Source organism: Carassius auratus, chromosome 19 (genome assembly GCF_003368295.1).
Source record: "Carassius auratus strain Wakin chromosome 19, ASM336829v1, whole genome shotgun sequence".
Taxonomy (NCBI): Eukaryota; Metazoa; Chordata; class Actinopteri; order Cypriniformes; family Cyprinidae; genus Carassius; species Carassius auratus.
The window spans coordinates 11,282,936-11,306,561 of NC_039261.1; the positions used below are offsets into that span (position 1 = coordinate 11,282,936).

Here is a 23,626-nt window from a genome sequence, read left to right on the forward strand (position 1 = left end):
TATCAGAAGTCATAATTGAATGCTATTGATTTGGCCATTACCGAGTTAAGTAGATGACATTTTCTTTTGAAATGTTAAAATTTAGATATCCCTGCATAATAAGTGGTATTCATTTAGGTTAAGATGAAAAGTGCCATTTGTTAATATTCTAGCATTAATATTCTTACATTTTCTAAATTGTAAGCCCCTTTCTGCTATTGAATATGACATATTACAAATCAGCTTAGTTTTTTCAGAATTGCTAGTCATAAAGTCAGAATAGTGAGATATAATCTTGCAGTTGTAAGAAAATGTCAGAAATGTGAGTCAACGTTTTAACCCTTAAAATCAGCATTTTATAACCTGCAACCTCTGAGAAAATAAGTCAAAGTTGCGTGATATAAATTCACAATTAAAAAAAAAAAAGAAAATCAGAATTACATGATACAAACTCCCGATTTCAAGAACAAAAATCAGAATTGGGAGATATAAGCTCGCAATTGCGAGGCAAAAAAGTTACAGTTATCTTAGTTTTAGTTAATTGGCAGAAACAAGCATCCACAGAAAACGCACCCATTTGATCAAATGGGTGTCCAAGCTTTTTACCCTTTGTCCCTCCAGTGTAGCCATACTCCGTCTAATTGGTCTGATGGTGTATTTGTCAGCTCTCGCCTTAGCCGCAAGCATAGATTGGCTGGCAGGCCGAGGTCTAGCTCCATGCATGCCAGTATTGTTCATCGTGCTGTCACAGTCAGCAGGACTCAGAGAAGCTAGGAGGACATTAGCACTTTGGCAGTCCTACAGGCTGACCTCTTCCCTTCCCAAGCAAATCGCTCCCTTTCGCACTAATGAATGAACATGCCCCCTTGTTAATTGCCACTAGTTCGCCAGCGTAATTTTGCATGAAATCTCGCAGCCGAGGTTTGCCTAATTTGTCCGGGGCTTTAATTGTGCTGTTTATCAGATACTTTCCCCCGCCCTTCATCTAGACACGTTAAGAGCTCCCAGACACTGCCTTCTTGCTGTGTTAAAAGTGGTTTACATTTACATTTAACAAACACTTTTATCCAAAGCAACTTACAGTGCATTCGGGCAATTCATTTTTTACCAGTATATGTGTGTTCCCTGGGAATAACGCCGTGCTCTCCCACTGAGCCACAGGAACACTTCGAAATTGACATTTGATTTGGTTTTGCTGCGTCGAAGACTCTGTAAGGTGCCTTGAAGATGTGAAGAGCTCAATCAAATTTCCCTTTTATCCTGTGTTCTTTGTGTCCATAAATTGTTGGAAATGAGCAGTGAGGTGAGTGTAATTATATCATAAGGGTTATTGAGCATCTAACGTCGGTACACCCCTCCAGATACTCACGCCAGACGAGCAGGCCACATGTAATAATTGAGGTCACCTGTCCTTTTATTGTATAACCGTATAATTTAATACAGTCTGATACTCAGATGTTGCCTGCTTAAAGCTTGTACTTAGTCAGTGTCATGTAATTACTGATGCAATCATGGCCATAAAAGGTCATGTGATTACAGTGTACTTAAGCACATTGTGAAGCAGAGCTCCTAAAACCCCTCTTAACCCCCAAAGCACTGCAAAAAGTGTCATCACATTGGTTATTATATATGAAATGTTCATTCAGATATGTATTTAATATGGTTTAAAAGTTTGGGTCAGTAAAATTGTATTGTTATTATTATTTGTTGTTGTTGATGTTATTACCATTGCATATTATAGTGCATATAGTGTATTATTGTTTTATTATTATTATTATTATTATTATTATTATTATTATTATTAGTATTATTATTATTATTATTATTATTGTTATATATTTTTTTATATTATTTTAATTTTATAAGTAACCTATGCTAACCAAGGCTGCATTTATTTAAACATAATAGTGTTTTTCTTAAATATTATTACAATTTAAAATAATAGTTTTCTATTAATATATATTTTAAATTAATATTTAAATTAATAATATATTTTAAATAAAAATACATATGTATTAATTAAATGATATAAATGAAAATAAAATGCACAGCATTCCATGCACAGGCAGGTTTGCCCTTTCTAGCGTGACATGAAGATATCAAATGTGTTAACCACTGAAATCTGTAAACACGTTAAGTAAACATATCTGAGTGTTGGTGAGATTAAGTGTGTGTGACTTATTTAATATTTTATTAGTTGGAAATCATGTTTCAATACGCCGCAGAATACTCTACGCCTCCCACTCGCCTTCTGATAAAACATAGTACTCATATAATTTACTTTAAAAGCCTGTTAGCAAAAGTAAACAGTTACAGTGTGTATTTGCTTGTGAATGTGCTGTTTATTTATACTTTAGTTTATATCTTTAGTACATGTATCTTTATATGAACACATATGAGTACTGCAGGTCATACAGTATAATAAGGTGTTAGAATGTGTCAGTTTAACTTTTCCTGTACTGTATGTGTGTTTATTAGATCCCATTTCACAAGCATACGATAATTAATACATTGGGTCTCTCCAAGTCTCAGAACTAGTTCCCCACAGTAAGGTATGCACATACATTTCTTTGATATCATCACGAGCAATCAATTATTGAAGATCATTTGCAATGCATTAAGATTGGGATGATGTCTTGCGATAATACTAGGACTCAATGCAGCATTCAGAATATGCTCTCCAAAAAGATGAGCTACCATTAAGCACCGTCTGCAACGCTCTTTGAAATGTGTTACATTTTTCGGCTTGATGGATTTTTTTTATTTATTTTTTATTTGGTAGACCACATCATAAGCAACACAGTATATAGCCCTATATAACGGGTTATACATTTGTACTGTCACAGAGTGTATACTGTGATACCGCCCTGCCCCAGCTGTCCTGTCCCGGTGGACTTCCTTATCCAGAGGGGTTGATGGCAGTGCCTGAGTGTGCAGACATAAAAGGATGTGTAAGCGTGGATTGGGATGTTTGTACAGTATAATGTGTCAGGATGCTGGGGGGGGGGGGTGTTTCATGAGGCAGGGGATGCAGGCGCTATTTCATTGTTCTTTCATCACAGACACTTATCCACATCTGAGATGCCTTTGTTTGGCAAAGGTGATAATTACTTTCAGCAGCCATTCACACACACGTGCACGCACACACAGAGACGGATATACTGCCTAGCCTCAAATGTTCATATCCACGTGGGATTAGACATTGGTTAAGCCTGCTGTTCCACAGCCGGTTTGGAACATTCAGGTTGCAGCTCAAAGGATCGCACTGTCACGCTCAAGGCTCATCTGCAGTCACGAAAGAAATCTGAAGAATTAACGGAAGCTGGGGTCCCACTTCCCTCCTTCCCTATTATGCTGTTTTATCCACCTCTTTTTCTCTTCCTCCAAAGCCTTCTAGTCATACATTATCTCTGTTATCTTCTCACTTCAGTCCCATCTTGTCAAAGGTAACACACTTCCTATTACTTTTTCCCCACACTCTTCTCTATTTATTATCCTGCAATCTGCTTGTGACTGGTCTACTCACTACTTATTTTATTTTGTTTTGCTTATGTTGCAGGGTTATTACATTATTATTATTTCTTTTCATTTTTCTGCTATTTTTTAATTGTTTATATTATTATAATTATTATTACATTTTAATTGTAGTAAGTAATATTTATTTCTGTATCACCTTTTAAGAACAAGTGTCACAAAGTGCTTTATATGCACTACTTAAAAGGCACAGTCTCTTTTTGTCCTCAATCTAGAACGTGGAACTAGCAGAATCTGATTTGAGGTTCACAGATTCCTTTTGGAGTTATAAGGTTGCAACATCACTTTTATATAAATAAATTTGACAGAGAGCCAGTGTAAAGAAATTAAAATAGGGGTTACGTGAGATCTCTTTGATGACTTGGTTAAAAGCTTAGCAGCAGCATTTTGAACCACTTGTAAACATTTCCGGGATGAATTATTAAGATCAGTAAAAAGAGAGTTACAATAATCAAGGCGGGAGGAAATAAATGCATGTATTATCATTTCTTTCTCCACTGTGGACACAACTGGCCTCAATTTTGCGATGATTCTCAACTGATAAAAGCAATTACGAACCAAATAATTCACATGTAAATCAAGACTGAAGGCTTCTCCCATATGAACACCTAAATTACGAAGGGTAGATTTAACAGAATTTGATAAAGGACCAAGACTTTCCATAACTTTTAGGAGAACACCAGCAGGAGCTGAGATAAGTACTTCTGTTTTTTCAGGATTTAACTGCAAGTAATTATTTGCCATCCAGGCTTTAAAAGAGTTTATATAATTTAAAAGAGTAGACAATTTTGTAATTTCATGAGGCTTAAAATAAACATATAGTTGAATATCATCTGCATAGCAATGATAGCGAATGCCTTCAAAATTATTTATCAGTTTCCCCAGAGGCAGCAAATACAAAGCAAAAAGCAATGGGGCCAAAACGGAACCCTGGGGAACACCACTGGACACCGGTGTTGTTGATGAAGTGTACTTTGAATTGGTTTACAACGAGTTGATTTATGACAACATTTTCCAGGACCTTAACCATAAAAGGTAACTTAAAAGTAGGTCTATAATTTTGGGGTAACGATGGATCAAGATTTGTTTTCATTAGAATTGGTTGAAAAACAGCTTGTTTATAAATAAAAAATAAATAAACTGGAACTTGATCAGATGTTAATGAATTATAATTGTAGGATTTTAAGGCCGTTAAAGTTAATATGGTAATTTATAGCTTAAAATATAGAATAATTGTTTAGCTGATCTAAAATAAGTTGTTGTGATGCATCCTGAAAAATGAAATTGTAGTATTTTATATTATCCCAAAAATAACACACTTTTAACTGAGGCATGCAGCTTTTGGCATCTGAACTAGTTTTTTAATAAAGTGGATATCACAGTGGTAAAACTGTTAGCTTTGCAGTGGGGTGTTTTACTTTTAATCTGTGTAATAGTTGCCTGGCTAATAATAGTCTTGGGAACTGAGAGGTACAATGTCTTGGTGTGCGGGATGCTTAACATCATATTTAAGGACAGTGTTGCAGTAACACCACATGATTCACAACTTCGAACACAGCAACAAAACCAGCACAAATAATACAGAACAGCAGTTTTTGGCATTATTTATTCATGCTGTGGTGTATGCTGGGAAAAATAGCCCTGCCTCAAGCACCACAGACATCTTTAGGAGCTTGATCAGCAAGATCGACCAGCTTGACCAACCAAGATGCTAATGAACATCATTGCTACATGTTGTTCCAACAGCATACACCAGTCTGGACAAGCATGAAAGTTCTGTTTTGGGAGTATAGAAACTGTACAGATCTGATCAATTGCTTTTTTTTTTTTTTTTTAATCAGCTGGTTTGCTCAGGCGCTGGGGAGAGAAAGACCCCCAAAGAGACTAGAGTTGATCAATCAATTAATGAGTCTAATTTTTAATGGGCTGTGAAATTGTGCCGTCTCACTTGCAGTGTGTCCTTGGTCATTACTCTCAATATACAAACTGTCAAAGTTTGAAACTCACAATTTTTCTAAAAGGTTAATGTACCCCTAAATCCAATACGCTGCTAAATGGAGGAAATGTGCTCACGCACACCTAGAATAATCTGATGATAAACACCCGGATGGTTCTCCTGCCGGCCTCCTCCTGGGAGCACTTTGCAGTGGGGATGGCTGACAGCAGTGAATGGAGGAGACTGTGGATTGTGGGTAAAAAAAAGTGCTGTGTACTTGTTTTTAAGGTGGCCAGGACCTCACATCTGCTGAATCAGACTGAGAACTGCTTCTTACATTTATCCAATCTGCCTACACAGCAGATAAAGATAACTAATCATTAATGCATCAACCAGTTCAACCTACAATATTCTACTCTAAATGGTGTTTTTCCCCATCTTTTCAAGTTATGTAATTTATTAGTCTATATTTAGCTTTTTTTCCCAGACTTCGAAGCAAATACAGGCTATGAATTTTGCTTTAACAAGTCTAGCATTGTCATAGTCAAGTTAACTAGAAAGTTCATTGTCTAAGGATGTCTTGCTTAATTTGAAGAGAGTTTTGAATCTTATGTGGAGGTTAGCTTAGATTGAGCCTTGATCTTTTACAGTAGCATTGACCTGGAGACATTTCGAAACCACATTAAATCATAAAAGTGGTCTTTGTCTTGAGTTTCAGACTTTGGTTTCATTTGGAGCAACATGTATGATGCAACAAATGAATCACTTTCTCTGTTTCAGTTCATTAAACTGAACTGAACTGTTCTTAGACAAACGGGTCATGGTCTGGGCCTGAATCTGGCAATCAACTTATCTAGTCTTTTCAGCAGTGAAATTTGCATTTTCATCCTTCCTTTTATATTAAAAAAGTAGTATTTTTTGCTCCACAAACCTCATCCTCTCCCTAAATCAAATAGCTTTCTTTCAAATGGCAGTCTTGCCCGTTTGGAATAATAGAGATGTCCTGCACAGATATGTCCATAAAGGTGCCCTTGAGCTGCTAGATGTTCTATACTGTGCTGCCATGAGAGATGAGAACCGTCATTACAATGATTGCATTATTCTGACGTCATTCTGTTTTCTTCTTCAGAATCTCCTTTTGACTTGCAGTAATCTAACCGCAAGTCATGACATTGTATCAGATTGCAACAGTTAGGTTCCTGAGGTAAAATTCCCATTTATTTACTCCGTAAGGGAATTGATTTTTTTTTACTGATAGTATATTAACTCTAAAAGACAGACCTGCTGTGAGTTAATCAGTGGTATATGCCTTTGTTGAAGCATTCAACACGCAATTTTTCACTTTTTGATCCCTCTTTCCCCTGGTGGAAAAACAGCATCACCCAAAAAAATGACAAAACAGGAAATCGCTACAAGAAAATTTTGTCAAAAAAAGTGCTAATAAATTCCAATTAACCATTGTCAATGGCATAATAGTCAGCCTTACTATGCTCTTCAATATTTGTACACGTATTTAAGTCAGTACTTTTATATATTTGTAATTTTTAATTTGACGTGTTAAGTTTGAGTTATTTTATTATTTTTAATAATCTATATATATATAATGGAAAAATGTAATTGACTGTTTTGTGTTTACTTTAATATGAAATTGTGTCGTGCTTCTATTTTTATTACTTCGTGCATAATCATGTTGGGCCAGTGGCTTATAGACATCACAATGTTGGCATCGGCATCGTGAGCCCCAACCCCCCTTTGGAATGCACAATCACTTTTTAGTTTCACTATCACTTTCTAGATTCGCGATCATACATACTCTGTTTATACTATGATGCGGCAGTACTTACCACACATTTTACAAAATTATATGTTTGTCAGGATCTTCAAATCATTCGCCATCATCATCAGTCATCTGTCCTTACACTGTGTCTGCACTGGACGCGACAGTTGTCGTGTGGCGCTGCATCAGCTAAAGACTGTCAACAGTGGACGCGACAAAGCAACAGTTGAAAATCATTTAAAATTTATGTCAGCACCTCATAAATAGAACGCTGCAGCAGTTGACTGTCAAGGATTTTTGGTTTCACACCACGCCGCATCCAGTGTAGACAGCATCACTGATTATAATGGGTTCTATTGATTTATCTGTACATAATGAATCTCTATTTTACATCAGTGGTTCTATAGTGTTTTGTCATGCCACTCGCATCCAGTATAGACACGGTGTTAGGAATCAATAGTTGTTTGCCCTTATAAGGGTTCTGGCTTCAAGCACACCCCATAACCATAACATAATACAAAAATTATGCCATCGTCCATCGCGATGTTTCATTGTAGCCATAGTCCAATGGCAAATTTGTTGACATCGCCCAACCCTTGTGCATAACCATCTTTACCCTCTGATGGCAGAGCGGCTCTGATGCATCCTTGCTGTCAAGTAATTTTCCTCAGGAAATGCAAATCTGTAGTCTTCCTTAGACAGGGCATCTTTGCAAACTAGATTTACTCACACTCTAAACCATATGTCCGCACATTATTTACAAAAATGCTGCATTAATCACTTGGTTTCTCCTCTAGATGCTCCAGATCCTTCACTGGCTACTTAATATTCAAAAAGTGACTGAAATGAGTTTCAAGAAACTGTCATTTTTCATTCAGCTTTCAAGGACTCTCATCAAGGATATTTTCACAAACACCTGCAAATGCTTCTCACAATCTTAACAATTGTTAGATATTCATCTCATGCACAGATTGGCCTCTTATTTTTAATATTTTGTTGTTTTTTTGTGTCTTTTATGTTTTCAAATGTGCTTTTCATTATGTATTTCCCCCTTCTATTTCTGTCGTCCATGTAGATTTTGTTCTTTAATGACTTGTCTGGTTAAATGAATAAACAAATAAATGAATCCACAGACATGCACTGACAAAGTGCACGTCTCTCCCTGTCTGCCAAGTCATTGCAGCAGGAACACGGACAAGACTCCCAGGGAGGCGGTGCTGTTTGGTATTCATATGACACAGCGCTCCTCTCATTCTCCCTTTCGTTGGCACTTCCTCTGACATCTGATTGAACCACTTTGTTTCTTAAAGATGCATGCAACACTTTGTTTACCTCTCGTGGCCAACTTCAAAATGATGGCTTAAGTTCATTTTGGAAGGACGAGAGCCTTGGCTCAATCTTCTGCTTGTTTTTGAGTAAGCAGATGCTTTTGGAAAAGAACAGAGTGAGTAAATCAGGATGTGGAAGACCTGTGTTGAGATGAAAGGTACTTTTCCATTTCTTTAGATGCAGTTGGCCTCTACATTCTGCGTGGTTTGAGGGGAACAAATCAAACCTCATGGGGTTTAGTCTTTCATCTCCCTCCACCTTCCCCTTTGTATTGAACATGCAAATCTGACAGACTGTAACCACCCACTCTCCTGCCAACACTCCCCACAACCCTACCAACCGCCATCCCATCGTCGAGGATTACATGAAAGAGTTGTAGAGCAGTAGAGAGAGTAACAGGAAGGGATAGACGAAAGAGTAGAAAACGTGTTTCAATAAATAAAAGATGAAAATGAGGATTAGTTAACGTGGCGGTGTATGGATTAGCTGTACCTGTATGATATTTGTTCAGCCAATACATTTTTGACAAAAATTAGCTAAGCATCACAACTAGTGCTGAGTTAAAGGAAACTCCTCATGTTTAGAAAAAATTGTTATAAACAAGATCTGTTTTATTGACATATTTATTTGGTTGAAACACAGATTTAGTGTATACGTAAGGCATGCGATGTTCAATTATGTTTATTTCGCATTAAAACTAGTAGTAAAGAGAAACGGATGATCGTGCTCCACAATGACATTAGACCTGAGGGGTTCATACAGTAATCTGTCGCACCACACCCAAAAGCGTCCAATATATCTATATTATTGTTTGAATTCCCTGAAAAAGTTGACAATTTGAAAGATAAGACTTTGTTTTCTCATCACAAGTAACACTATACAAATCTGTACGTTTCCAGTCGTGCCGTGGTTAAAACAATGCTGTATTTGTTCGGTACACCCCTACTATGTATTCATATTTTAAATCAGTTTTTGTGTTTTGTTTTTTACTTAGTAAGTTTAGTAATTGTATGTGCTTGTGTCGTTTTGGCCATTCATTCTTGATTCTTGGTCTTATCTTATTGCGGATCTTATCTGGTTTTGGAGTTTTGGATGAAATTCAGCTGGTTACACTGGGAGACCATTTAAGATCTTTCTTCCCCATTCTGATGCTCAGTTTGAACTTCAGTAGACCAGCATCCAAAACAAAACATAAGCTGATGACCAGCAACTATGTGTAACACCGGCTTTAAAATCTTGCAGGAAAAAGGGAGATGACTGGCATTAAGGAAATAGATGCATTATTGTGTGCTTGCTTCCATTTCAGAAACCAGCCGTCACTTGCATAGATTAGCGCTTTATCATTAGCATGACACAGATCCGTCCTGGATGGATGGATGATGGAGTCTGAGGGGGTTTCTAAAGTGTTCATTTCCACACAGAAAGCGACAATATGTGTGTGGTAAAACTTTGCATTGCCAACTGGGTGGACAGGGATGGAATAATTTGGTTCTTTATCAGATTTGTAATAGCACTCTGGCTGTAAACTGATTAATCTCATTTAGAACTTCTGGATTGAACAATGTTTCACTTGCTTTATCTGTCTGCCTCGTCATGGTTTTGTCTCTCTCTTTCTGCCCCCTTCACACTGACTGTGATATTTCTGGAGGTTGCTACGTCCCTGTACTTGTTGGTCACTAGTAGGCTCTGTGTTGTTGATTTCATTGTATATTGACTAGGGATGCACGATAAATATTGTACAATATTTAATCCGCATCTCATCAGTAAAGCTTTATAATTATTGTACATCCCTAATTTTGACAATTAATACAATGAATACCATGAGAAATATATTCAGTATGAGTCAAAATCTACTTAGGTGTAATCAAATGCAACAAATCACATAAAAAAGTTACCATATATTTTTTTTTTTTTTATATATTTTCTCAAACTTTGATAATTGCCTTGATCTTTAAAAAAAATTGATAATATTTACATTTCACATCCGTTTCAGTGAGTAAAGAACAAATGCATACCCAAATGAGTTTTATTAGGTACATTATGGACTCTGACAGACAGCATGTTGAGGGCGCTTAGGGCAGCATTCTCTCTTTCTTCTCTGAAAGTGATGAAGGCAACACTTTCAGTAGTTTTCCATGAAATGCATGCACTCCCTGGATATCTTTAGGCTTCTTGTAAATACTACTGTGTGTTATGTGTTATTTTATTTTATTTAATTGTATTTTTGGTGCTCCACTAACTTCACTCCAATTGATAGTTGCTACATGCATCACTCCTAATTTGCATGAAATGTAACTTTACTCAAATTTATCACACTGAAGGACACAGCCACATTGTGTCATCACTGAATCTTGTCAGGGGAAATCACTGACTCACTGAAAATGAATGAGTTTCTGTCGCTACAGTCTGTCAGTCTCAGTGTGAACAGGGTTTACCCTCAGATGCAGGGCCATTCTTTATTGTGCACGCAGCTATATATAACTGTTGATCTCTTTCATTTCACACCCAGACTGTGCAGAGTGAAATACCTGAAGTTCACACAGTTTGCGGTGCAGTATGTTGTTTATGTGCGTCTTTCATTCTGAATAGATGGATTTGGCGAATTCTAAAACCCACACAATATGAAATTGAAACTGGGATTTAGAAATACTTCCTACTCACTTCTTTATAGGTGGAGAAACACAACACACACATAAAAAGCTGGAAACCAAGCTCTGCGTGAATTACAGTAAGCCAAAGCTGTTTGCTACTGGTGGGAATGTGCTGTCATGGCAACAATTCAGTAGAAATACTACACATGTATGACCTACAACACCCTATTGAATTTATTTTCATTCCCACAGCAGTCATTAGTAAATGGGAGCAATGCATATTCAATAAAACCCCTTTTGTCTTCAATAACTAGACTGTCTGTTAGTTTCTAATGCACATTGACATAACTGGAGTCAGGGGTTGAATGTTTGTTTTCTTGAAACCAGTGTCTAACTTGGCTTTTGAGACATCAATCCTTTGCATACAACCCTGAAGTCATGTAAAAGGCCAGTGAACTGTGAGGGATGGGGTCAGCTTTTTACACATGATCTCTTTTCCTTGCTCACTTAGCATAGAACGGCAGTAATTCATGGAATTGCTGTATATTCGACCTAATGTCTTACTCCTTTTTTTCTTTCTTTTTGGGAGAAAAATGCTCCTTTTTTATTCTGCTTTAATGAAGCAAAGTCTGTGTTAATGAGCTTTTGTGTTGTTGTATTTGTGACAAAGTTCTCCGCCGCCTCCTTGGTTAAGGGCTTTTACTTCAGTTTCTTAAAAGCAGGCTCCTGACATAATTTACATAATTTCCTTTCAAATTGCTAACTGTTCATAATTGAACTTTTCCAAATTGTTCCAGTCATGCCACAACTGGTTTATATGAACTTATTTATTTTAAGTTTAGTATGTCAGTGTTGTTCTAAGATTTAGTTTTAACTGGATGCTTGCTTTTTTTTTTTTTTTTAGTGCTTTTGTCTTCTTTGAAGCTTTTTGTAAATGGTACAGATGCTACTTTTTTAAGAATGGATGGATGGATGGATGGATTAAGAGAGAGAGAGAGAGAGATCCTTTTTGAGCTTTACCCAACTCTTTGTGATTAATAAGGATATCTTGAATTTTTCACAAAACAAAGAAGGTCCCCCTCATTGCTCTTCACACAGATGTCTTTAAACTTATTTGGGACATGATTGGTATTAGGATAACCAGCTTGAATTTATTTCATTCAATAAGGTTTAAACAATTTTGGTTTTTATCCCCAAATCTATCCATTGTTATTAATTTCTTTAAAAAAAATAATGAAGGAATGGTTTCTAATCAGCTTTGTCTGTTCAAAAATAAATATTCCTGAAATATTTGAAGGCATTGATTTGGTTCAGAATGTTTGTGTACTTTTGCATACCAAAAATCAAAAACATTAATTTAGTTGTATTGTTCTATAATCATGTCATTTCAATTGTTGTCTTTGGCTGTGCATTTCTCTAATTTAAAAGATGTGGCAGTCTGGAAATTAATTTTTATTATGTGTCATAAAATTGAGAAGACTTAGTTATGTATTCAGTACCATTAGTAAAGTAATCTGGCATTTAGGTTGCAGAAAACAAGCATATTTTTCTCAGTGGCATCACTTTGAAAGTCTTTATTTATTTATTTTTTAAATAAAGGTTAATGACTTAAAGTAAATGCTGCATCTTTTACCTTATAGCTAAAAAAAGAGATTTATTAGTATTCTTCTTTGTATTTAATATCTGCAAATGGAATTTTGCAAATGTCATTCAACTAATTTTAATTTATTGTTGACAACTTTCTTCTTTTATCTTACCTTTGTCTATCTGTCTTTAAGATCCTTCTAATATCAAGAACTATGCAAGTGTCCAAATTGACCATATCTCTTTTAGAACAAATTATTATTATTAGAAATACATTAGAAAATGTACAAACTAAAACAGAGATTCTAATTATCCCCATGGTGCCATACTAAAGATGTGAATGCCTTTACTCTCCTTTCTTTCCTCCCTTCTGAATCTGACTAATAGCATGTTTGCTTGTGGAACTCCACAGGTTGCATTTCCTGGTCTTCCACACAGAAGAGGTGCATGATGTTTTGCGGATCTGGGACGGGCCTCACGATGGAGGCGTTCTCTTGCGAGAGCTGAGCGGCTCTACACTTCCTCCGGACCTCCACAGCACCTTCAGCTCCGTCAGTCTGCAGTTTACTACCGACTTCTTTACCAGCAAGCAGGGTTTCGCTCTGCAGTTCTCAGGTATGTGTTTGGTCGAGATGTGTCATTGGGTGTCATTTTTAACTAGTTGCTTATTACTAGCACATTGACTGTTTATTAATACTTATAAAGCATGTTTAATTCCTTATTCTGCTGACCTTATTTTAGATCTCTTAATCCTACCCCATGCCTAAACTTAACCAACTACCTTACTAACTATTAAGTAGCAGCAAATCAGGAGTTTATTGAGACAAAAGTCATAGTTAATACTTAGTTAAAAGTAAGAACTGGTTCCCAAACTAAGGTGTGACTTAAATTTAATACATTTCTTGAAGTTTTAAGCATGCAGAAAAAATTTCAAGTATGTGAGCAATTGGTCGGACAGTTTTTTGAGTCATTTGTAGCCAGTAATCTGAGCGAATTATTCTGTAACATGACTTGAGGCAAGTTGCATGATATTTTTTGTTTGTATCTAGAAATGTATTCAGTAAATGTGCTTTCGTGTTTTACTGAATGCAACAAAAAATTACTCCCGTAAGCGAGCATGTAAGTTAATTTTGTTTTTGGGAAATTTAATTTCCGTCTTGCTGGTGCTTGAGCTCCAGAATAACAACTGAAAAGCACCATCTTCAAGCTTCTCTTAAAGCCTCCAACAGCACCCACCATGCAACATGGCCTTACAGATGCAACTTTTCCACTGACAATAAGTGAAACCCTTTAAGCCAAGGTTTATGTGCTTCTGTCTGCTGTCAGCCTGTAACCAGGGTAACCATCCCCACCCACCTCCATCCAACCACAGTGTCCTGATTTCTTGCGTGATACCTTGGAGACTCAAAAAAGACATTACAGATTTGACATGAAAAGTAAAACTAAATAATATGCCATTACGCATCAATGCCATTTTATTTCTGTTCCAAAGCCTCATATTTTACTTTTAAAACAGCCCATCCGGCTTAAAGCATCTTTGAGAGAGTACCACAGAGATGCAGGTGTCTAGATAAATAAATGAACGTGTAGAAGTGGGCTAGAGCTGTCATTTGGGCTCTACTGATTCAGTGTCTGCAATTGTGGCCTTTAGAATTTGTCTTTATCAATGGAGCTGTTGAGGCCTTCCAGTTGAAAAAGTTGAGAACCAATGTTAAGACAATGGGTTCCACTGATGATGTTACAGTTGCTGACTGGATGTTTTTCTTTCTGCAGTTTCAACTGCCACTTCCTGTAATGATCCTGGCATTCCAACAAATGGCACCCGCATAGGAGACAGCAGAGAGCCAGGGGATTATGTGCTGTTCCAGTGCGATGCCGGGTACCTCCTACAGGGGGCGACCAAAATCACCTGTACTGAGATCAACAACCGTTTCTTCTGGCAGCCTGATCCGCCCACCTGTTCTGGTAAGAGCGTGCCAAATTAACAAATGTAAATGCTTCCTTCCTCAACCAACACTTCCACACACATCCCTCCATCTTTTCGCTGTACTTTTAATAAGGGGGATGCTCTATCCCATTAGTTTCTCATAAACAAAGAAAAATAATTAATCACTATCACATAAGCAAACTTTTTGTTGTAATAAATATAGACAAAGTTTTGATTTCACTAATACTGTTTGGGCTAATACACTGTGTTTTGACATCAAACCGCAGAAAACTCATGTAGCATGCTTTATAAAATGAGCTAGGTATCAGCATTTTCACTCTCTCACAATCACTCAGTGTTTGTATGAAAAGCTTCACACTGAAAAGCCGTTTATGTAACTACATTCAAATACACTCAAGGTTGCAGTTCAAGACATATTGAAATTCTTTTCAGTTTCTTTTGTTCAAGGCCTAGTTCATGTTGTTTACACCCAATTTAAATGTAACCCATTCAAAATACATTTTAAAATCATACTACGGAAGTATAAGAACATAAGTGCATTGACCACATTATTGACTACATGAGAGGGGATAATTTATTTTGAGATTACGAATCAGGCGCACATGCACAGCAAAGCTGTCATTACTATTACTATTAATATTTCAGCTATTTGCCATCTATTCTCTTGCAGCAGCTACATTATAAAGATTTCATCACACTACTTCCCAGCAAAGGATTTTTGTGGACAACAGTATTTGGTTTTCTTTTGTGATTTAAAGCCACTTTATGTTAATAGCTAGTGTAACTATAGTATAATTAGGTTGCCTTGTTCAATTATACTCAATATGAGTTTGTGTTCATGTTTACCTGAACCACAGGCAAAACCCTGGAGACGTTTGCCTATTCCAGGTAAAAACCTGCTACTGCTGAGTTGAGCACATGACTTCATTAACTTAATAATCTTTGGGACTAGATCATTACAGAGCTGCTAATAGTTAAAGCAGGAGGAGTTTTCTAAATAAAGCAAAATTACAGTTGTGTTCTAGAAAGGCAGTTATGATTTACTTTTTTACTCAAGTTCTGCCTAATGCAATTTATATTTTATGACTTTTTAATATTATATTGATCTATAAGCTTGTTCTTGTTTTGTTTTTTGTTGTTTCAGGTTTAGGTCATTTTAGCACATGTTTTGTCTTATTTTATATAATTTTAAGTAATCTCAAGGCCTTATAACGCCAAATTTTGCTGAGGCCCCCTGGTTGAGAATCACTGTTCTGTAGTTTTAACATTAATAGCCCACATTTTGAAACTGCAACTAGTACATTCAGTACTTCATTTTCCATTATTTTTTCTTTTTCCCCTTCTTTTTATTGCAGCTCCATGTGGAGGGAATCTGACTGGTCCCAGTGGACTGATCCTGTCCCCTGAATACCCCGAGCCCTATCCTCATGGCAGAGAATGTGACTGGACAGTAACTGTGATGCCGGACCACATCATATCACTCACTTTTAATCAGTAAGACCGAAGTCTCCCATTTTCATCAAGTTACCTTACCATATTGCAGTATAATGTGTTTTACTTGATGGTTTTCCATCAAGTATTCATCATTTTAGATTTCAGTCAATGAAAATAATATCCAATACACTTACTTTTAATTAACAATAACAGTGCTGGTTGTTTATAGTCATATCATGCATGTTTACTTCCTCCTACTAGCTTTAGTCTAGAACCGAGCTACGACTTCCTGCACATCTACGATGGGCCTGATTCTCTCAGCCCTCTGCTGGGCAGCTTTTACGGCACAGACGTCCCTGAGCACATTGAGAGCAGCTCCAACACGCTCTTCCTGGCCTTCCGCAGTGACGCCTCACTCAGCAGCAATGGATTTGTCCTGCAATACACTGGTATGTTGTAATACATTACATCCTTTCCCAATTTGTAGCCATCTTTTATTGCCTTTATTGCATGAGAATTTGGTCAAATATCAGTATCAGAATAGCCTTAATTTTCCATTTGTCTTTATTCTTTGCCTTTTGTTCGTTTGTTTCTGTAGTGTGCCGTACTGCAACAGCACTTTGACTGTTACCTTGATCACCCCCCTCTTGCTCGTACCGCTCTCGTGTAGCATATAATTATCGACCCGTGGCACTTCTCGCAGTCGTCTAGAGAAGAATTATGAAAACGAAAAGCCAGAATGCACTCACGAAAGCTGGCATTTGATCAATGTTTTGCTGTCACACTAAAGGCTCAGCATAAATGAGAACAAATGCGAGTTTGCTGTCTCTGTACGCGCCTTGCTGACCTCACTTTGTCTGATGACACTTATTTGTTTATTCATAAAATGACAGACACCAGGATGCAAAATCAGTACTCACCAAGAGTCAGAGACAGGTTAAAAATTGGCTTGAGCTAGCAAATAAAACAAAGATGCCGGCAAATATAGTGAAATTAAAGGTCTGTCCACTCTGAGTCTGAAATTCTCGTCCAAAATTATGAACTTTAAAAAGTAAATACAAGCTCATGTTGTGTCAATCACGTTTACACACTGCCTCCGAAACTTTTATCCGTCATAAAAAATGGTATCAGCCTCGATTTTCTGCATTTTTGCATCCGTAGCAAGCATTTTGATATAAAAGGATGGCAAATCCAAAAAATTCCAGACTGTGGTGAGTGGGGCGGGGCCAAGAGGCGTGGGAACGAGGAGTGAGGCCAGGTGTAGTGATTGGAGATGAATCATTCTCAGTATTAAAGAATAGCAGAGTCCACACCACAACTATAATGATAAAGGTACTGAGAAACAGTATTATTGCAATATTTATTCCAGCTGATGAAAGATACAAACATTGACACCCAATCAGAATACACTCTGCTATAATGAGCTCGGGAATTTAAAGCAGTGGACACACACACACTTAGAATAAACAGACGATATTTTCTATTATTGTTGTTCTTATAGTTATCGTCCTTGGTGTGACGACCCTTTACACTGGTCTCATGGCATCCAGTTAGACAAATGTTTCAAAACAGCAACAATAGTAACCGCATTGGTGTTTTTACACTTTTTTTTTTTTTTTTTTTACAGTTTCTGTCAATGAACTTAAAGCGAACCACAATAGAACTCTACCTACTGATGGCCATTGCTGGCATGCAGCGGTCAGAGAGAGAAAGCGAGAGAGACCGTGCTCTTTACATCACCCTCTGTTGGGCTTGGTGAATGAGGAACAGTATTCTCTCAATCTGGTGTAGCAGATGGACACAGTGTGTGGCACTTCAAAAGCTCCAGTTCCAGACCCCAGTCTCCTCACAATGAATTAGTATAAACTAATAATGTGGGAGCAAATCGTAAATACAGGAAAAGTGTGTTTGTTTCAGCTTAACCCTGACAGAAGTGTTAGCTTAGCTGGTCTGGCACTGGGTCACGTTGGTTGATCTGCGCGTGCCGCGGCTGTTGGAACGAGCTTCAGGTGCTGTCAACCTCTTTACAGACCAATCAGCTTCTCACAGACTCCCAACCGCGTCTGATTGGCCTCCGAGGTGCAATATGTGGGCCAAGGCTCTGCACGCTTGACCGACAGTTAAATAAACACCACACACACATACACACTCCATTGCTTGTCTGAAGTGTTCCCTGCCAGCTCAAACATTTGTCATGTCCAAATGCACACACACACACACACTCATACACAACCTCATCAATGGACACCTGAGCTAGACCTTAAGGCTGGCTGTGGTCCACTCTTAATTACTGCCCTCCCTGCACTCCTCTTGTTAGAGTGTGAGGAGCCAGGTGTAGGAAGATGAACTGAGTTATGAGCCGTCTGGAACACCGGCCACAGCTAACAGATTGTCGCCATTTTCGATGTGCTATTGGGCCATGAAGGGCAAGGGCATCAGCACAAACGTTGCAGTATAACTATGTTTGGAAGTAATATCTCAACAGGAACTGCACGCAACTCATTTTTTTGCTGTGCGATGCAGATGTGTAGTAAGAATGATTGATTTCTAATTTTGGCCAAAGGATGTGGTGTGCGCCATACACATGTCCTGCTGGGTGACGGACTGTTTTGTGTAGTCAGCAGACCTGATCTAGCCCGGTGTCACTTTTAATATGTCATGGGTCGAGCGTTCACGCTCCACGGGGCATGTAGGTTGCTGTAGCATATTTGTGATTGTGAATTGGCGAAAGCATCTGTGTGCGCTCATTTGAAGTATCTTCGAAGTGCATTTATTCACACAAAGAGCTTCCTCTGTCTTTATTCTTCAGTTTTTAGCTTCTGGGAGTCTCAGTTGTGATTCTTTTAAACACCATTTCAACATATCCTCTCCAGAACTGACCTTTCATAGTATCTGCTGTTGGTTCTTCACAACCTGCACAAACAGTGTTCATAATTATATGTGGTAAATAAATTGGGAAAATATAGCAGACCATTTTTTTTAATGTTCATTACTGCTACGGTACTACATTAGCTTTTTGTTGTTGTTGTTGTTATTGTTGTTTTCATTCAGCAAGAACACAATAAATGTTTCGTGTTTAACAATTATTAAACTAAGAATCCTGAAAAATGCATTGCTTCACAAAAATATTAAGCAGCACAACTACTGACTTTATCGACATGAAATGTGACAGAGAAATGTGCACCAAACCAGCATGCAGTATGTGATACACTGATGTGACGGTTCCTGAAAATTCAGCTTGCCATTACAGGAATAAATTAGATAAAATTAAGAAGACAGTAAAATGTCCTACTATCATTTTTACTGTATGTTTAGTATTGTAAATTACGTAAAATAATTAAAATCTTACAAACTCCAATTTTCTTCTTATTCTTCTAATATGAAAACTTCATGTGATTTGTGTTTGCAGAATCCTGCATGCAAAGACGAATATGTATTTTAAAAGGTTTTACAGATGTTTTATTGAATATAAGATTCGCAAGTCTTAGATTTGAAACGTGTTGCACTGTAGCTCTTAATGAAACCACAGAGCAGTCGGCAAGTAACTCTACATTATTTACTCGACAAAGACATTTTTTACTTCCATTAGGTGCTTGGCGAGTATGTGTATATTTAAAAGGTCCCTGTGTCCCCTGGATTGTCAGTCTTAGCCGAATAGCCATGAATCATTATATATTGCTGCCTTTCATTCTTTAACACTCTCACCATTCTTTGTGTTTCTTTTCCTCAACAGAGAATCCTAGAGAGTCATGCTTTGAGCCAGGCCTGGTGCGTAATGGTACTCGTGTTGGGACTGAGCTGAAGCTGGGGGCAACTGTCACCTATTACTGTGACAACGGCTATACGCTGGAGGGAGACGCCACTCTCACTTGCATCATGGGGGGAGACGGCAAGCCCGGCTGGAACAAACCCAAACCTGTTTGCATAGGTAAAACGTAACAGTTCAGCATATGTCTTTGTCAAAGACCTGGTGTTTGTCACATCTGCTGCCGTTCCCTTGGAAATAAGCAAAGGCTCATCTTTGCAATGTAACCTTGAGGAATACTTTGAACACGCTGCAATTTCACTTCGGCAAACACTGGGGACGTCTAGTAGGGCAGTCCAGGAATCAGACAAGAAAAGTAATTTAAGACCAGCAGAATGAGGGAACGGCAGAGAGGAGATGGGGAGAACAGAAAATTAGTCTCTAATGCCTTCTTTCTGTGGCTGTCTCTCTTGCTCAGCCCCGTGCGGTGGTCAATATTCGGGGTTGGAGGGGGTGGTGCTCTCCCCTGGTTATCCTGGAAACTACAGCAGCGGGAGGACTTGCCTCTACTCGGTCATTGTGCCGAAAGACTACGGTAAGTAAACATGGTATTGTGCGCACATACTACAGACGGACTACAGTGAACAGTATGTGAAAGCTAATTCCCATTTGTTTCAGTGTTTTGTTTTGTTTTTCTTTTTGTTTTGTTTTGTTACATTTGACATGACAAGAGATGGAAATAGTTTCAAACCTTTCACTAGCAAACATTTTTAAAAAGCTTTTAATGACAGAAAGTAATATAAGTTTTGCTCAGGCATTGGTAAATTGATTAATATAATTTAAAAAAAGCATTTATGTCACTTGCAAAATTCTCAGAATGCACAGCTACATTAAAATGGTTGTTAATAGAAAAAGATGCTTTGTGGTTTTATCATGTAGAAGGGCTAATAACATCATGCTAACCAATGAGCTCAGCAGATCCAACACACCATATCTGAATCAGACATCCAAGGGTTAAATCACAGCTATTCCATGTTAAATGTGTGTCCTTATCAGCCAAAAAACCCAACTTTTGGTCATTATTTGGTCTGTTTCTTGGATTCTGATTTCATTGCATTATACTGGATAGACCCCACAGTCCCAGATCAATCTCACTGGTCTAGATTCCAATCAAAATGGGTTCTGGTTGGCTTTGATGATGTCGTGTCATGATTAGTTTCAATGCATTGTTACAGTGAACATATGTAGCTGCCTATATGCATTATCAAAATGGTTGTCTCATATTTTGCACATGCATGTTGGCCTTGACCAACCTGAAAATGTCACTTTTGAAACTATATTTGAGCATAATAAACTACATTTATGTCTTAATTTATTGCTGGTTTTCAGGACTATTTATATGTGAGTGCAACAAGCAGTTTTGGTGATTTTAATATTTCCCCATTTGAGTAGTTAGGAGTCGGACCGGAATGCCCAAAATAGCTGCCTGGAGGCACTGCGAATTGGCCGCAGAGTGAACTGACTATCCTTGAAAGGGACTTTGACCCATATCGCCCTTCTTTCAGGGCTATAGAACCTCTAGCTAAGTCAACTCTAGCTATGAATATCCCCTAATATAACCCCAGAAGCTTCCACTTGACCCTTTTATCTAAACCATAAAGCATGGAGGTCATTTGGCCAATTTGGGGTTCCTCCGAAGTGTGAATTAGCAGATGTGAGCCTGTCTGTATTTCTCTGGGTCAAGCCAAACGTTGTGGAAGCAGAGCTAATTAAGGCACAAATTTCCGTAGGCATGGCATAATGGTTCCGAACAGCTGCGGGATAGGGAGCTTCTCAACACAGGGTTTCTTTTTTTTATGGCTCTCGTTTGGAAATTGACTCTACTAAGCACCAGGTGTGTATAGAAAGGACAACAGGTGGTTCACAGGTGTGATTAGGTTCTGTCTTTTACTATTGAATTAACGTTTGCACAGTCATGATTTCAGCTGCATTTTTCATGGGGTTTATGTAATTATGTCTCTTCACTTTTTCTCTTTATCTCTCTGCAGTGGTGTTCAGCCAATTTGCATTCTTCCAGACTGCACTAAATGATGTTGTGGAGGTGTATGATGGGCCTACCCAGCATGCCCGTGTCCTGAGCTCTCTCTCTGGGGCCCACACAGGTCAGTAAACCTTTCTCGAATGGTCTTAACTTGACTCTATCAGTCTATACTGGCATTAGGAGAGGAATGCTAAAGAGACTGCGTTTAGACTCAAAGGTAAATAGAAGTCAATTAGGCAACTCCATTAGCAAGATGAGTTGCATCTAAAAATAAAAGAGACACAAGCCTGTGCGGTTCACAGATACTAGCATTTAAAGCTAAACCGACAGTTTTCTGCACCACCAAATGGAATTATAAGAATAATCATTTCTGTTTGTATGAAGTCCTGCATAGAATGGGTAGTACCACTTTTTGCTGAGGCAGTGTTGACATTAGGTTTAAAAATGCAGTTAAAAGTTCAACTTAAAAAAAAAAAAAAAATCTAATAACCATTGCCCCCATTCCAATGTAATTTCAGTTGTGAATCAATACAACAAAAAATATATTTTTCTTTTTTCTTTTTTTTTTTCATACAGTGTTCTCTGCTAGCAATGGACTAGTTGAGGTTGACTAGTTTATCTTAATCTTTTTCCATATTTTCTTTGGGCTCTTTGTCGTGCTGTTTACTGTCCCACAACAAGCATTGTTTACCTTAAAATATGTTTCTTAAGACCCCTGCATTTCATTCACTACATTGTGGCGTGCACTGTATAGCTATTGTAAAATGAAAAAAAAGTTTGTACTGCATATGTCCCCTAAGAAACACATTGGAATAGGATTAGTCATAGACTTAAAGGGATAAATCAAAACAAAAAATATAAATTCTGTCCCCATTTTCATCAACCTCAAAATTAGTATGACTTTTCTGTGGAACAAAAGAGTAGATGATTATTTTATTTTTATTTTTATTCTCCCCTCTCTTTCTCTGGACAGTGAAAAGCAAAATTAGGGTTCAAAGCAACATTGGACCACAATGATTTTCATTGACATTCACCATCTCTAAATATTTAACTGTCTGAATAGAAAATCGTTAAACCGTTAAAGTTGACTCTAGAGTCTCTGGAGTTCTTAATTATCAGAACATGCAATGACGTATATGAGAGATAATGATGTACTCCAGAGAATAAACTGTAGAGTTTCACATAACAAGCTTGATGACTCATACGGTCTAACAAACAGATTTCAATGGGATCCAGTAAATAGGGCTCTCTTTCTTAAAACAGAAAAGAAAACAGAATCAAATAATCAAAAACAAGACGGCGAGGCTGAAAGCTTTTATTCAGTCATAATGGAGTTCCGTTTAATGCGGTCAGTTGAGGAGATTTCGGCTCGGAGATTAACAGGTTTTTCTCGCTCGCTCTCTCCGCTTCTGACATTCCCATGACAACACAGATGAGCTGTGTACATTTCTATTTTTTCTTCACCCTTCAAGCCAGTCAAACTCTGGTGATTAGCATATGGCGTGAAACCCCGCGCTCAAGGAAGGTGAACCGCTCAGAGTGTATATACTATCTGAGATGCGCTTTTTAACTTCAGATGCCGGTGTGAAATCAGTGAAGTGTGCTGGGGGCTGCTGGAAATAATGCACACTTTGGAGCGTGAATAGAGAGTTAGGGAATAGTCAAGATTGATACTGGGCTGCATAAAACTGCAGATTTTCTATTATCTTTTTGTGCCGCGCAGAGAAG

At 37.7% G+C, this 23,626-nt stretch overlaps 1 protein-coding gene across 1 annotated transcript in view; it reads left to right on the forward strand.

Moving 5' to 3' along the window:
• The window catches only part of csmd2 (CUB and Sushi multiple domains 2), a 280,903-nt gene that overhangs the window by 194,895 nt on the left and 62,382 nt on the right, over positions 1 to 23,626 (forward strand). Inside the window, exons 26-32 of the mRNA XM_026288864.1 lie at positions 13,143 to 13,345; positions 14,504 to 14,695; positions 16,034 to 16,172; positions 16,374 to 16,561; positions 19,846 to 20,040; positions 20,336 to 20,452; positions 21,906 to 22,019. Coding sequence (XP_026144649.1) covers positions 13,143 to 13,345; positions 14,504 to 14,695; positions 16,034 to 16,172; positions 16,374 to 16,561; positions 19,846 to 20,040; positions 20,336 to 20,452; positions 21,906 to 22,019 — 1,148 coding nt within the window. The remainder of the gene's footprint in view (positions 1 to 13,142; positions 13,346 to 14,503; positions 14,696 to 16,033; positions 16,173 to 16,373; positions 16,562 to 19,845; positions 20,041 to 20,335; positions 20,453 to 21,905; positions 22,020 to 23,626) is intronic.